The following is a 17,916-nucleotide window of genomic DNA, read 5'->3' as shown; positions in this document are numbered from 1 at the left end:
CTATGGGCACATAGAAGGTTCTACTATGAACCTTCTATGGGAAGGAACTATGCAAACCTTCTATGTTCTTCAGTAAGAACATAGAAGGTTTACATAGGCACAAATAAGTCTCATTATCCAGTTTCCCATTGTGATATTTGTCGACATCACTCTACTTGATATTTCCTGCCATTCAAGATTATCCTCATATTTAGTGTTGAATACTATAGTTACTCCCTCTTTTCCCTGATTGTTATTGCCTGAATATAACATTTTGTATTCGTTGCTTAAAAAGATCTTACCTGTTCTTGTCTTCTTCATCTTAGTCACACCTGTTATGTTCATCTGATACTTTTTTAATTCCCCTGTCACTTTCGATTTCTTTTCTAGTGATGCCTCTTATGTTGATAGCACCAATCCTGAGCTCTACTGATGTCAAGTTGGGACGTATTGCAGGTTCGTGCCAATAGCAGACTTTGCAATTGCCTTGGTTCTTTGATGAAAACAGGGGGAGGGCCTTATTTAATCAGGTGATGCTCAAACTAGCATGAAATTCTGTCATGTGATACCATCATTTTACATTGTGGTTTAAGCCAGTAAGAATGCAATTTGGTCAGCTAAATTCCAAGTTGCCAGCCCATCCTCATTTGTTTTAGCATTCAGGCAGATACCTAGCAGGCTGCACCACAAGAAGGTGAGGATTGGATGTTAGGTCAGAAGCCCTTGTTGGTTCTCCGCATTTTCCAAAAGACTACTTGGAGGTCTCTTCCCAGTTATACAGCATTGACCCTTAAGCACCCTTCTAATCTGTATGTTGTACATGAATTAATATTTTATAGAAATAATACTCATAAAGTGAATACTTCATGACAGACTTTTTTTTTATGTGACTCTCATGAAAAATTGTAAACCTATAGCACATTAGTATCATGGGTGGACTAAGGATTTTTTTTCTATTATTTTTATTAAATTTTTATAAGTGTTTTTGTATTTTTTATTCATTTTTTTATCTTGTCTAGAAACCCTGCAGACAAAACATAACTTTTTTTCAAGCCACTTTAGCCTTCCATAAGCAAGGAGGCAGTTTCACATTGGGCAATGAAAGTCATCTTCCATCTAAAGACAATCATGTATATCCATGCTTATGATGATTAGTTGAGTGGTTAGCTAATCAGTATTATCAGCATATAACAGAAAATTGTTGTCTATACAAAATACCTGCATCTGTGATACATTTTATGATACAGGAATTCTTCACTTTACATATTTTTAGCAACATGCTTTTCAAATTAATACTTTTAAGAAATTGATACCACAGTATATTTAACATGGATTAAAAATTCACTTAACATTTTTTGTTCATGCTGGTCCTGGTTCATGTTTGTTATTATATTGCTAAATACAGTATGCAGACAGTTAGAGTATGTACTATATTTTGTGACAGTTAGTGTAATTAGAAACAATTGAAATGAAAACAACCTTGCATAGTGAAAAACATCTCTCTCTCCTCACGTAGACACACTATAGCTGCATACATGCAAGCAAAACAGTTTTATTGTAGCATCAAACAAAGTATGTAACTAAATACATTGTTCTAACATCCTGTTCCAAATTTTCCATTGCAGAAAATACATGGTAACCCTGTTTATAATTCAGTCATTGGGTGCAAAAACCAAACAATTTATGTAAAGCAAATTTTGAATGCAAAGATTTATATACCTGGAACTAATTCATGGTGAATTGTTTTATAATTTTGAATAATTATAAACCAACTTGCCATCATTGTATAATTTTGAAAAGAGTTTTTTTTTTTTTAATAATCTTAAATGCTGCACATGACTTCATAACAGTGTGGACATGCAAATGTATATACATAGTGTGACTAGAATAAGAATTGTGTCAAGCCACCATTAAATAAGCATGTGTTGACTATCTCCTGCCTTATGTAAACATTTTTATATTAAAAATGTATCCTTTAACTATGGATAAAAAAAAAAGAGTGAAATACTGAGTGCCAATAATAAAAAGTGAAAAGTTATCACTTTAGAACAAAACTTGAATTAAGAGATAAGAGTACAGTGATAAGAAAGCAAACTTCCATGTGATTGTGGACTAAATGAGGCAACACTATGAACTCTTGCCCCGTTCATTAGCTGTTCAGGATTATTAAACTCGCATTCAGAAGAATGTGAATTTAATAATTAATATGCACGTTGTTTGTGGAAGTTAATGATGATAATCTCATTAACTTCGATGAACAACGTTCATATGAAGAATAAGATGGACATAATTTTAAAAGAATTTGAATCATTGTTTAAAGTTATTGAAATTTTAAAACAACTTATAGATATTAACCCTAATCTGGATCACCCTATGCAAGTCTGCTGAAATGCAGACAAACCTATGAGCTGTTACTGCAAGACATACATACACCCACGAGAAAATGAAAAGCCATTGCAAACTAACTTTTTCAAATATTGGCATTTAAAATAAATGTTTTTTTTTTTTAAGTTTATAAAGATTTTGAAATTTTATGGCTGAGTTATTTTTCACTGTGTATTATTAACACATTTTTTACCTACACACTATTTTTATTGGATACATCAACCGTGCAAAGCAAGAGATTCTTGTAGTCTGGGTAGGCAGTTTTAATGTCTCTACAAATGTGTGCTTGGCAGTATTACATCTAATACATTCAGTAATATTTCAGATATTAGGATGTAGGTTATCTGATTCACTTCACATTAATGTATTAGATTAGACTCAACAGTTGTTAAAGCTAAGTAATTGGCCCCAAATGAACCTAATTAATGCTCTGATAATATGGTGAATACTGTATCTGCTGATTGTGTGTATTTTCTCCGATCAGTTTGTCTGCTCTGTATGATGAAAAACCTAATTTTGCAAGGAAAACTGCCATCTTCACATGAGACTAGCTAACTTACCTTCAGTTAAAAAGATGTTAAAGGTTCTTGCATTCTACATGGAACTTCATTCAAACGCAGGTTTTTCCAACCATAGGGCATTACTGAATATTGTTAGTGATTATATTATGGAAGTGCTGTCAGTTAGCTATTGTTGCAATTTGTCTTGGTGATGGCAGCCAGTTTTATGCACAGATGATATGCTATGCTAGTGCATAGCATATCATCTGTGCATAAAACTGGCAGCCATCACCAAAACAAATTGCAACAATAGCTATCATCTGTGTGCATAAAACTGGCTCTATTCCATTTGGAATTCAATTTTCTGACCAGACCTTCTAAATTTTGCTGTGTAGTCACTGTAAAACTTTTCTCCCTCCATTTTTGAGCATTTCTGGTTGACTGTCATTCAATTCCAGCTACTTTATAAGAAATTTTTATTATTAGTATGTAAATCTGTTGTTTGCAGTGATATTCCATTCATTATTTGTGTGTGTGTGTGTGTAGAAGTGCAAGGGGGAGGGTAGTTTTGAAAGACTAATAACACATTTTTTATTGGAGGATATAATGGATTTTCATAATTACTTTCAGATGAAAGTGGAAGTGATGATGATGAGGAAGACGAAGAAGAGGAAGACTGGGAAGATTAGTTCCTTTATATCTAAGCATGCTCATATTTTCAAAAACTATTGCACCATGGAAACTGTTCAGAATAGTTGTATGTTAAATGACATTACCGATATGTTTTTCCTATAACTCATTTGTATAAATGTTCATAACCTCCCTTGTTGGTTAATAGATGGAAAGAAAGGAATGACCAATTTTTATTTTTTATTCAGCTATGTGTATCCATACTTCCAGTGAATGCATCATGAATTACGTCCACATGCAGAAGAGAGAAATGAATTCTTAAGTGAAATGTTATTAAAAACAAAGGGAGGAAAAAAAAAAACTTTAGCAAATGCTTTCATTAAGCATTTTACATTTCACTTGTTAATCAATGTCAAATACCACTTCAGAAGAAAGATGTTAAAGTTATTTTGTATATATGCATTTTTTTTACACCACTGTATTTTATGAAAAAATGTAAATTTAAGTATTGAAATGATTTTATTATAGAAAATGAGTTTTTAAACTCATTTTGTTGTGTGATTTTTAAGTAAATTATATATATTTTTAAAGGAAAATGACTTAAGCTTATGTTCAATGATTTCATAAATTGAGAATGGTTGGTAATGTAAAATATCCTAGCTATGCCATTTGCTAAACTTTTGAAATTGACTTGGAATAATTATGCATATCCTTGTAGAGAACTTTAAGGTTAAATATATGGATATGATAATAGAAAGCAAGTACTACTGGTGTAATACTTGCTTTCTGTTTCGTGTTTTGAGAGCATGCTTATGGTTTTCCTGAATAGTTTTGATCAGTTTTATATGCTGGTAGTTTTTCATCCACTACTATAAAAGTTTATTGGGTTGAATTGAAACAAAGTGTTCTTTTGTATTCGTTCAGTTAAGTTTTAAGTATTTCAGTAAGCCAGTTTAACAGCATTCTACTAGAGATAATTATGTGATGAGTCAGCATAATTGTTATGTGGTAAAATGTTACAAAATAAATTTATCACGTAACTGACAGATGTAGAACATTGATGTTTTTATGAAATATAACCTACAGTGTTAAAGCTGGTATTTTCTACTCAATTTTTATCCAGTTATAGTTTAAAACATGGTTACTTTTCTAACATCTGAAACTTTTCACTTTGTGAGCCATTCATACAAATAAGTTTTTATTTTTCTTGAAAAATAATTAAAAATGAAAAATTTAACATTTGTTATTTTATTGAAAGTCTGTTTAGGTAAAAAAAAAATTAATTTAATATTGCTTTTGTAGTCATTGTGCATCTGTAGACATAAACGTCTGTCTTACTAAATGTTATCTACACTACCAGTCACAGACTTGAATTTTGCATTGAAATTTGCATTCTGGAGAAGGAAGTCTGATCATGCTAGTCTGTGTGGAGGAAGTCAAAAACATATGTTTTTGTTTAGGATTTAAAACCATGTCCTGACATATAACTTTTAAGATTAACAGTATCATATTTCATTCAAATACTCATCTGTATTTAAGATTAAAATAAGCTTTGGATGCATGTAATCAGAATGGCAATGAGAACTGTTTAGTGATTGCCAAAGGAACAGTTTTTGACATTATACTATTGAAAACTTTACAAAAACATTTAAAGGATGTGTTTGTTGAAAGCAATTATGGATAAATATATTCCATTTGCCAGCCATATAACAAAGTGCCTTTTCCAGAGGAGTTTGTTTTAAATGGCTGCAACAAATTAGCACAGCTGGTTGACAGCAGTAGTCATTATTAATTTATGTTTTGTCTGTGTTATGTTCCATCTTGAAAATGGTGTAACTTCCAGTAGCAATTTAATAGCTTGCATCTTCTTATCATAATGAGTTTTGTTTTGTTTTTATCTTTGTCAACATGTTACACTTAGCTCATCAGCACAGCATCCTTTCTAATTAGTATCTTAAATATGAAAAATAGTAACATAATATTTTTAAAAATGTTTTTATTTTCCTTGTTAATATTAGTCTGATACATATATGAAACTTACCAGTGTATGTATGTATTGTTATTATTTATAAACATGTAGCTACTTAATGTAAAGATAATTATCTAACTTTTGATTCCAAAGAATGAAAAACAACAGAAATATTCATTGTCATCTTAAAATTAGATAACTATAATGCATTTTAGTAGAAATTTTACAATAATCAGAACTAAATATATATATACAGGTAAACTATAATTCTAATTATAATTAGAATCTATGAAAGTCTTATTTGCCATGTATATTGCTATTCTATATACTGAAGCAATTCATTAAAAATGGTAAAAAAAAATTGTATATTTTAAGTGCTTGATTACTACTTGTGAAACATAATATAATGTGACATAATATAAATGCTACTCTAATTATGAAAATTTTGGTTTTCAGATAAACTGATTCTTTCTCCAAAATTCAAAGTATGTTCACTAATTTCATTTCCTATATATAAACTTCAGGTATATAATACAGACATGGCAGAAGATTATCTCAGACTCTTATGCATAGAAATAAATTTTCTAATATATTTAGTTGGAATACTCTGTTTATATAAATGTATCATCTATAGTGTACAGAGTAAATTATTCTAAAATGTTATAAATTATACAGTTCTGAAAATTGAAAAGTACTTTATACTGAATTCTAGTCAGAGTAGGTGTACATTTGGTAGGTTCCTAGTGCCTTTCTTTAGATTAGTTTAATGAAATTAGCTTAGTTGAATAGCATTGTCTACTTATTTAGCTGTTCATATATTTGAAACAAGGCTCAAAGTTCTTCAAATGAGTATAGTATCTGCACATTTTACAAGTAGAAAGATGAATATTTAGTAATTTTTTGACAAATACTTTGTGCTTGATATCTCTCTAATGAATGGAGACAAAAATTGCTATTTTCTTAGAATTATCAGATCTCATTGTTGTAAATATGTTTCAGTGGAGAGAAAAATCATTAACTTAAAAATAAAAACATCATCATTGTACAGATGTCCCATTAATGTAATTGTGCCCCACTTTCATATATGCTTGCCCTTGATTTATATAAGCATTCTTGATCTTCATAGACTTATCAAGAATCTGTTTCTGAAATCTGAAAATTAAATTGTTTTACCAATGCTGATAATGGAAATAATATTAATGTTGTTTTGTGTGGACCAATTTAGTGTGTTTTTTTAGGGTGGGGGATACATGTGTTTTAACTGTCATTATTCATAAATGTGAAAGAAAAAAAAAACATAAATATAATTATGGATTTTCAAATATAATTGTAATTGGTGTTTTCTACCAGATCTCCTTACTATATTCATTTATTGTTTTACCTATCTTAAAATCCAGGATGAGACATATTATCCTTGTGGAGGAGCAGTTTTTTTTATCAGAAGATGCTGAAATTTGGAAATTTAAAAAGTTTAAAATTATACATCATATAAAGCAGTGGAGTGATGCAAGTTTATGTGCATAAACATATTTGCACTCAGAAAAAAATTACTAATAGATAATAATTTAATTCTTCTTTCATTGTCAATTATGGTAATGATGTTAAATTGGCAAAAAACAGCATTCTGCTGTTATGATTCTCATTATGTATAAATAATGATTTAATTGCTTTTCACATCGGAAACCATGAGTGAAATAATAAAGTAGCAATACTGATATCAGAATTTTACCAATAGTTATAAGATTTCCATGTGGCTCTGGAACATCACTTAACATTACTCCAGATTTATTTCCTTCACTAAAAAAATAACTTTTGCATTAGAAGAGAAATTCTTTTGCATGATCTTGCATTTGTTATAATATTGTAAGACAACAGAGGAATGTTAAAAATAAATGCTTGAATAATGGTCTAAATTATTTAATTTTTGTATTTTTTCATTAAATTTTATATAATGAATCATTAAATATTGGATCATATTTTGATATTACTTCTAGGAGTTTAAGATGGTTAAAACATTTCTTTTGCACTCTTCAACAGTTGTCAAAATATGCATATCCATATCCTTTTTGACTTTGAATATTTGATTTTTCTGACTCTTTTTTCTTCTCTCCCCCCCATTGAAAACTTGAAAACTATTAATGCAATCTTTGAATTAAATCTATGTGCATCCTCATCCTTAACCCAAATTGGAACCAGGAATAATGCAATCCTGAGTACAGTGTAGTAAATAATTTGCTATACATCTGTTTTCTGCCATGCCATCTTTTTATTTTTAACAGTAATGCTTAACATAATTAAAAATGTCAGTTATAGTGTTATAACGAGAGCTAAGTAATTCATTAAAATTACTAATGAATAAAATTAATATTAAAAATTCTCATTCACATATGAGAGTTTCTTTCATATGAAGTCATCTTTCTTTTATTATTATACTTCCACTCATAAAAGGTTATAAACCTGTAACACATTAATGGACTGGCTGAGGATTAGATGATCTGGAAATTCTGCTCTAGAGACTGAACATGGTAATTTTTAATCCACTCAAACCTTTTAAACTGATGATGGTTTGAAAAGCCTGCCATTAATAAGTGAAATTAGTTATATGGAGCAAATGGTGAAAAGTATTATTATACACTGACAGTATTTAATACTGAAAAATAAAAGGCTTGGTAAGGTTGCTATTTTTCCTAGAAATTTCAAAAAAAAAACGTTTTTAAATATTTAAAATGAAATACAAAAAGAAAAATCTTTAAGTAATATTTTTGAAAATTTTTCTTTTAGAACTGCATTTGAAACATTAGAAATAAACAAAAATAAAGATAGATTATGAACATTTGAAAAACATAAATCAGTTAGGTAATTTAAATAACAGTTGCAATATTTGTTGAAAATTCTCTTATTTTTTGCATAATTTTCCAGTTACTCTCAGCTTGGGGGAGGGGGTGTTAGCTGATAAATGTTAGTGCAAGTAAATTCATCCTGTTATTTAAAAATATAAACTAAAATTTTGAAGCCCGAAAATTGTTTTACAACTGTAATATATAATAAACATCAACAGTGAATATTTTTAGGAGATCCTCAAGTTATGTGGAGATATGATTTACATATATCTTTGGTATATACAAACCAAGTTCAAAAACTTACTTTTTTAATTATTTAGATGTAAATACCAACAGTACAAACTGGGATCACTGATCTCAAAAGCTACTTAGTGTTGAAAGATAATGTCCCTTCCATGGTATTCCTGTGCTTACCAAGTTTGCCTTCCAAGAGAAAACAATATAAATTTTGAAATGAAACTAGACCTAATTAACCACCCTAGAAAGTGGAAGTGTAGTAAAAGATTGTCATTTTCTCAGTTTAAATAATTGAATGATTGAGACAATACTCAAAGAAAAACCATTTTTTTTTTTATTAGAATTACAGGTTTTTGTACTTGTGTTTGGAATCTTCTTCCCTTTAATGGATTAAGCCTTTATATCTTTTCTAGCTTCTTTGCCTTCTTTTTCATTCTCTTACATATAGGCCATTTTCAGTATCCTGATTTTATTCATTCTAATTAGATGGTCTCTCCATTTAATCATTTTATTTTAATTTAATTTTTTATCAGGTATCACAAGTATTCACAATGTATTTTTTTTTATCCTTAGTTTATCCTTTTCCAACTAATAATAATAAAATAAAACTCCATTGCTTGTACATGACTTTTAATTTCACTTATATTTAGTATCCATGATTTACTTTCATAAAATATGTGTACCATATCCTTATAAAGTTTAGCTGTTTCCCTTTGTAATTTGTAAATTGCATTCATAATTGTGATCAAAGATTTGTACAATTTTTGAAATGTAATCTGTAACTGAGGGATTTCCTGCATTTTAAAAATCTGTATTCCTTTTACTTTGTTCATGTTTGTTGTGATAATCCAGATAACACCCACATTTATCTCACAGTTCAGTCACTATATATAATTCCTACTATGGAAGAAAAGTTCTGATAAATTTTCTTTTATAATAATAGTTTATATTCAGTTTGATGTTTGCTAGTTTTTGATATCTGTAACATAACCTCGAAAAGTGCCAAGGTGAATTCAAAAAGAAACATTCATGTACCAAATTAACTTGATATTAAAAAATAAATTTTACTTATTTAGGTTTTTTTTTTTCTGATTAATTTTCTCTTATATCAACAGAATAACCAAAATAATGATCTAAAGAAATATTAGGTTAGCCCTGTCCTTGGCTAAACTGTTAGTATTAATGTTCATATTTTCTTTTATATTTGCAGTTTGAACCCATTATAAAATAATGTAAATAACATCTGTTGACATTATTGTAGTAATTGTAGTTTTGTAAATGGTGCCAAATAGCATATAGTAAACTAGTAATTTTGTCTTTTAGTTTTCTATATTATATGCATGTGCACTGTTAGAAACATTTAAAATTAAATGCATGGTATTTTACAGAATATAATTTTTTATAATATAACACAATTGTTATCTGTAAAACAGTTAGTGTTCACAACATTTATAGATAGTAGTTCACTTTGAATCTTTCTACAGATATTTTATATAAAATCCTAAAAAGGTATATTAAAAACTAGATGTGCAGATTATAATGTCATGCCTTGTTATCAAAAATCATTTTCTTCATCAATAGCCTGTATTCATACTAATATACTAATATGCTATAAAATCAGTGAAGGCATTATTAAGATATAATCAACTCTATAATGAAAATTGAATGGTAGGGAAAAGAACTGCTGATTCATCTTTGAGGAAATGAATGAGCAATATGTAACTAGAATATAATATATATATAGTGGTGCCTTGGTTAACGACGGTAATCCGTTCCAGGATTACCGTCATTAAAATGAATTGTTCATGAAAACAGTTTTTAATTATCAATCTTCACCAGAAGGACAATTGGGCTCACTTCGGAGTTTTTTGACAAATGGACCTGTAAAAAAACATGTCAAGGGTTGTTTGCTTCTGCCTCTTTTTTAAAATGTTTCTGAAAAACTGCATGGACTTTTCATTAAATAGATCTGCAGTTCTCATGACCTCAGATTTGTTTGGATTCCATTTCATAGCAACATTTTGAACTTCCTCCCACTTTGCCAAAACATTTTTGATTTCAGCAGTCGTAATTTGTACTTTCTCTCCATCCTCATCTTCAGATGAAATTTCCATTTCCTTTTTTTCACATTGCTGCTTCAAAAATTCTTTTAGCTCGTCAGTAGTCAGTTCTCAGTCATGTATCTCCAATAACGATATCTTCCTCTACTTCCAAGTTAAGATCATGAGCAGTTGCCACAATATCCTTTACCAATTTGTGTCCTTCATCTGAAGTTTCTTCATTACCAAAGGAAGGACATAGTTTCCTCCATGCTGCTTTGAGACATTTCGTTGTTACTTCTTGCCAAGCCTTTATAATTAGCCTAATTGCTATAACAATGTTGAATTATAAAGGCTTGGACCAACTGTCAAAGTGTTTGGACCAACTGTCAAAGCCTATCTTGAGCAAAACAATCTGCCTCTAAAAGCCATTTAACCTTAGGGTTATGTTGGTAGCCTCACACATTTCAAAGCACCTAGTAAAAGGTTCCCTTGTGTAAAGTTTTTTAAAATTTACAAGTTGAATCAGAGATGTAATCTTGGGAGGAAGAAAAATCACCTTGATAAAATCTAATTCCCCTGGTAGCTCTTCTTGTATGCCCGTTGGATGGCTAGGTGCGTTATCCAAGGTTAAAATGGCTTTTAGAGGCAGATTGTTTTGCTCAAGATAGGCTTTGACAGTTGGTCCAAACACTTTGCAAATCCAGTCTCTAAATTCTATTCTTGTGACCCAGGCTTTGCTGTTAGATTTCCACAAAACACCAAGATTGGATTTAGAGACACTGAACTTTTTGAATGCTCAGTAATTCTCTGAGTGGTAGATTAACATTGGTTTTACCTTGCAGTCTCCACTTACATTTGCTGCTAAAAGCAGTGTTAACCTATCATTCATTGGTTTATGCCCAGGAAATGTTTTTTCTTCTTTAGTGATAAATGTCCTATTGGGCATTTTCTTCCAAAATAACCCAGTCTCATCACAATTGAAGACTTGTTGAGGTAGGTATTCTCCTTCTTCTATAATTCTTGTAAAGCTATTGACAAATTTATCTGCTGCTACTTTGTCAGCACTAGCTGCCTCTCCATGTCTGACCACACTATGAATTCCTGTTCTTTTTTTAAAGTTGTCAAACCAACCTCTGCTACCTTTGAAATCATCATCTACCTCAGAACTTGATTCCGAAGTCCTCTTTTTCAAATCTTGATAAATCTGTCTAAACAGATTTATCAAGATTTGAAAAAGAAGACGTCAGGACTCTTTCTTTGATCCAATAGTAATAGATTTTCCATTTGCTCAAAAAGAAACCCTCTGACATTCAACCTTGAAGTTCCCTTAGCTACCATAAGTTCTTCTTTCTTAGCCAAAATGGTTGATATTGTAGAATGACTGGTTTCATATATTCGAGCTAGCTGCATAACTTTCACACCTTCATGATGTTTTGCTATTATTTCTTTCTTCTGTTCAATAGAGAAAATTTTTCTGTTTTTTTTTCTTCCCTCACTAGCTTTCTTTTTGGGACCCATTTTGTCACACGGTAAAAAAAATTCGCTCTATAAAAAAAAAAAAGATACGGTATTATTACAAATTGTACGACACTAAGACAAGGGATACAAAGAACATATCGTCACCTTAAAATAAAAGTTCAAAAAAAAACTTTTTGAAATAAAAGTTAACAGTTAAATTCGAAACCTGCAATTTTTGACTTAGTGCATTTTGCTTGTAAGGTGACGATATTAGATACAGCACTTACCGTAACATACGCTGATTAGCAGCTTATAGATACAACGATTATTATACAGATGAGATTTGATTTTGCCTTTTGATGGCGAACGAACAGTGACACGCACCTGCCGATTTATTGTCTATATGAACCAACACATAAAAAATAAATGCTTACTCATTTTCATCATAAAACGCATTTATAACCACAAATTTTAAAATAAAGCACAGTACACTACAAGAAAAGAAACAATAAACGGAAAACGTAAACAGCTGGCTATGATGGGTCAAACATATCTGAGCTTCACAGCTATGCCACATGCCTGTTCTATTTTCGACAATGTCTTCCTGCTCGTGGCTGAGTGCGATCAGAAAATTCCGGTTTTTTAGATCGGATAGAGGTTCACATAATCGAGAGTCGTTAACCAAGAGTTTTTTCCCTTACAGCCACTTATCGTTATCTGAGGCCATTGTTAACCAAGGTACCACTGTGTATTATATTTATATAAGGTTTCACTTAATGTATATGCACACACTCAGGGCCAGGTAGAAAGTCACTATACAGCTACATGCTTTTATTAATACACAGAAAAATAAAACACACAGTGCAGTTTGTGCAAAAGTTATTTTCCAGAATGTCTTGCACAATTTAAATTCACACATAATGTAAATAACACCAAAAATAATAGAAACTAATAGGCCTATGAGAGTAACTCTTGCATTTTAGCGAAGCTACCTTTTCCAGTACATGCCATTCATTTTCTTTCATTGGAAAACTGAATACTCTAAAGAAAATGATAAGCAACCAGAGAGCACTATATCGTAATGTACTCTCATCATCATTGAATTCCTGATGCATACCCTCAGGGGATATACAAGATGTTATGATATAACACTACATGAAAAAGTTACACCATTACTAACTTCTTTATTCTCACTCGGAGCATTTTTAATGCATGCCATGTTCTCATCTCATTCATAGTACTGAAGTGCTTTCAGTTTTGTTGAGCACTTAATAGAACTACAAGGACACTTATCAGCAATAAGTGTAATAATGAACACAAAATAAGGGAGAGAAAAATTATGCACAACAGACGAACAGTCAACAATCTTCAGCAAAACAAATTAAGAAAATGGTGGGTTATCGTGCTAGCCTCTTGTGGCGCTCTCATATGGTCGCATGTAATTTTAAATTTGTGTGATTAAACATGCAATATAATTTTTTTTTAAATTATACAGCTTTTACCTGTACGTGCAAACTTGAACAAGTCTTATTTTTCAACTAGTGTTCCATGTTATCAAGTAGTATAAGTGTTAACACAACTGACATCTTTAGTAATAATAATATAAAAACTGATACACCTGCTTACTGAAAAGTTTGCTGTGCCATTGATGATTAATAAATGCCTAAAATACACACTTCCTAATGTCTTCTAAGTAGGCAATGTTTTGCTTTGCACAAAGCCTTTTGCTATTGTTAAAGAAGAATGCATAAAGTTCTAAATCAGGGAAATCAATACACCATCAGTCAGTCACTTTTCCTTGACCTTATCAACAATTTTGCAGTCTGCCATACAATTACATGCATCAAGAACTTTACCCAGCTGATTCATCAAAATCAGCATGCTGTAATGAGGCAGTGAAATGGGCTCTACTGTTGTAGACACATCAGAAATAATCAGAGGCAGATGAGGTTGAACTCATTCTCTGTATGTTAATAAATTGTTTTCATTACTATTCAGTTATTACTCGAGAATTAGTGTTATTTAGCAGACAAAATTCTAATCTTAAACATCAAAGCAAATGGAATGTGTTACTTATAATGGAGAAATAATGGTTCCCTGTAAGAAATATTTCAGAAAAATGCAGCCTTTGTGGCCTGAAATTGCACATCAATTTTTGATCAACATGACTAATACATGAATTCAATATTTTCAATACATGAAGACCAGTTATTATTGGTCTTCCACTGCATGGTGCATCTAGGAAAGATTTATTAGGCTTCCATTTCATTTTGCATTCTTTATTAATTTATAGTTCACACATCAGGAAAATCAATATGCCGTCTAATTTGGGTGAATTAGAAGAAAAAAGAGTGAATTGGTAATTCACTCCTGTTTCATATAACTTATTTAAACTTCTTAAACTAATAATGTTAATAAATAGGACATAGACAAATTCAAATACTGAAACCTTTCTAAAAGAGAACTGGCCCTGAATGACAGCTTTACATTTTTTTTAAATTTTAATTAAATACATAAATTTGAAAGGTCAAATTTAGAATTACATGTGTAATACCTTTTAGGATTTTATATTTGTAGAGCAAGATTGTTGATAAACTGACTATTGTGATTATTATCTATAATGTACTTGTACAGTTTGTCTTCCAAGTTATTGTTCATCATGGACTAAACATTCAGGACCATTAATTTCTTGTTAACATTAATTCATAAGCTGAATTCTGCCTGAAGATTAAATAGTTTAGATGTGATGGTTAAAAATTTACATTCAAGCTAATATTTTATTGGAAAACTTTTTGCCGTAGATGTCTAGTAGATGTATTTGTTAACTCTTTTCTCACCTTTCTTGTAGTATTAATGCAACACAGTGACATAAACATATCAATTGTGAGCCAGTCACTTTGCAACATGAACAAAAATATTCTATTCTTGTGATGAATTTAGTGATATTGTTGCCTCTGATAGCATTTCTTATGGCTAAACATAATCAAGAATACTTTTAGACTTTAAAACTTTTGTTTTGAAGGTTTAGGTAGATTTTTTTCTTATTCCTAACCTTTGCAAAAAAAAAAAGAAGAAATTAGAAAGATATTTTCTACTTGAACCCATTTTTTGCATATAGAAAACTTGTAGAAAGTTTTCTGTAGTTTAATAGACTAGTGTAAGTGAAATAAAGCGAACTGCAGTTGTTAACGAATATAACTATGCACCATCAACTTAATTCTTTTTTGATAAGGTTGATGTATGTATTTTGCACAAAAAAATAATTTATAGGCACATTTTTTGGGAGATTAAGCTCTATTTATATAGCTTGCCATATTTTCCTGTTAATGAAATGTTAATTACATACCATTTTTTTTAGTTGTTATATTCTTAGTATATGTTTTCTATGTACATTTGTTCATTGTTTTGTTTCATATAAAAGACAAACTCAGTTTTTGGCTGGGTATAAAGAAAACTTTTTTTAATGAATCTTTTTTTTTTCATGCCAAGTAATGTCAACTTGTTGATAGCACTTTGCTATGAACTAATAAAAGCAGCTTTACTGGTTTCACACATTGTGTTTTAGATGAATTTTGACATTGATAATGTTATTTATGTTTAAAATCATGTAACTTTATTTTAGCTTTATTTTTATTAAATTTGAGAAGATAAGCACTTAACAGTTCAACATTCCAACACCAAGATTACACTTGATTATCTGTACAGAACTTGTACTTAATTTATATTCTGGTTGCAATTGGAACTGTGATCTCAGTGCAATACATTTTTGTATGATTGTATGTTTCTTCTTTTTAGAAAATAAAATTACTTCTTCAATCTATAGTATAATTCTTAATTTCTTTAAGTTAAGATTGTATTTCCATTGCAGGTGCAAATATCATTAGTATTGATAGGGAAATTTAATCACAAAATATTGAAAAATTCATTAGCATTTCTTAATTCCAAACTACTGAATCCATAATTTCTTGTTCTATAAACAGTCACTCTCAAAAGCACACACTGTAATCTTTTTTTTAACAAGAAATTAAAAATGCTGAGGTAAAGACATTTGCCAGTTTATCCATATGCTTGATGATCATTAGTATTGCTGTTTTGTTCTTTCCATCAAAATGGATTAAAAAACAATGCCTCATGTTCAGTTATAGCTTTCCTGATGGAGATGTTTAAATTTGCATTATTTTGTGAAGGCTGTAGTCACTGAGGTGTTTATTATCTCTACATTCTGCGAGTTCTTTTTTATGAGTATACTTGAATATGAATTTCAGAATACTGCATGCTTTGGATGAGTTCCTGTTGAACATGAATTAAATTCATACTGTTGGTAAACCTATTTGTTATAGAACTACATGAAATAGCAAAAGAAAGCTAACATGTTAATCGGCATCTCCAGCAGATTTTATAACATAGTATTGTAGCAAAATATTTTCATGTTCAAAAGTATGCTTAGGTATCTAAGTATAAAGTAAGCTTCCTAAGATCCGCTGTTAACTATAGAAATCACAAATCCACCTAGCCTTAGAACATTGTTCTCACATTTGGGGTGATACATCAAAAATGCTTGATGCTATTCAGAAGAGAACAGTATGGCTGACCATTCCCTATGTCTCTTCTTTCATGGCATCTGTTCCACAGAGCTGACATCCATCATTCTTCTACTTTTAGCTGAACTGCCTTCCTCACAAAGTGTTCTGCAAGGACCACAAGCTCCAATTATAATAGAATCCTTTCCTTGTTAGCCATGTATGGGGTGGATAAATATTTAAAAAAAAAAAAAAAAAAAGTGAAACTCTGGTTTATACAGGGACTTGTGTAAATATGACAGTGCCATACTTCATTCACTTGAATTTTGAAATACCACAAAGAATGGAGCTTAGCTTGTATGTGGACACATACAAACTAATGAAATGATGTTATGAAATGGCACATGCATTTGTGGGTGTTTGGTAGATTTCAGAAAAAGCAATAGTCTTGCTTTTTCTGAAAACACAAATGCTGCCAGTTTTCTTTATGCACAAATGTGAAGTAGAAAACTGACAGCATTTGTGTTTTCAGAAAAAGTGCATCTACAACTGTAGCAAAATCACCCAATGGTGTACAACAGAAAAGGGTTCGTGGATGACCTGTAGCCTAGTCCTATAACACATTAATTAATGTTCATTTGCAGGCATGCAGTTCAGAGATTCTCTCAAATAAATCTTGCTTCGTATTGTGCTTTTATTTTAAGAAAACCGAATTGGGTGATGACTTCACAGATTCTTCCAACAGGACTGCTTTGTCCCAGCTGTGAAATATTGTGAATGGAAGTGCATTAGTATAATACTCTTTTTATAAGATATGATATAGAACTTCTGAATTATGTTGATGGTACAATAGGGATTTGGTAGAGCACAGTAGAGCCATCTGCAATATCATGTATTATGTAACCACAGATTCGACTACTATTTAACTACCCAACTGAGCCAGGTAGATAAAATATGTCATTGTTCAAGATTAGTATTTGTGTTAAACACTTGCTTAAAATAGCATGAATCATTTCAAGCAAAGATTTCTTACAGCAGTTCATATTAAAAGTTGCTATAGCAAAAATAATGTACAAAATCTGTTTATTCTTACAAAACTATAAATTCTATTTAATGTCTTGGTCATTGTTAATTTGATGTTATATTTAGTAATATAAACTTCTTTTTATTCATTTTTGGAGAGAAAAAAAAAACATATTGGAAATGAAGTAAGAATCCAAACAGTGCTGGGAAAATCATGAAATTTGTATTTCATTTTGTGTTCATCATGAGCTGCTATGATAACTCAATGCAGATGCTGTGTTTTTTTGCTCCTGCCTACAAAAGATTTGTGAACCTATAGTATACTTATACCAT

At 30.5% G+C, this 17,916-nt stretch overlaps 1 protein-coding gene across 1 annotated transcript in view; it reads left to right on the top strand.

The window, feature by feature from the left end:
• Window positions 1–3,719, top strand: part of LOC150101787 (actin nucleation-promoting factor WAS-like) — a 112,846-nt gene extending 109,127 nt beyond the window's left edge. Inside the window, exon 12 of the mRNA XM_090400881.1 lies at window positions 3,495–3,719. Coding sequence (XP_090257007.1) covers window positions 3,495–3,553 — 59 coding nt within the window. The 3' untranslated portion in view covers window positions 3,554–3,719. The remainder of the gene's footprint in view (window positions 1–3,494) is intronic.
• Window positions 3,720–17,916: the final 14,197 nt, after the last annotated feature.

This window comes from Typopeltis vanoorti, chromosome 11 (assembly GCF_054136105.1).
Source record: "Typopeltis vanoorti isolate ZY-2024b chromosome 11, IOZ_Tvanoo_1.0, whole genome shotgun sequence".
NCBI lineage: Eukaryota > Metazoa > Arthropoda > Arachnida > Uropygi > Thelyphonidae > Typopeltis > Typopeltis vanoorti.
This window is presented reverse-complemented; position numbering and strand designations above follow the sequence as displayed.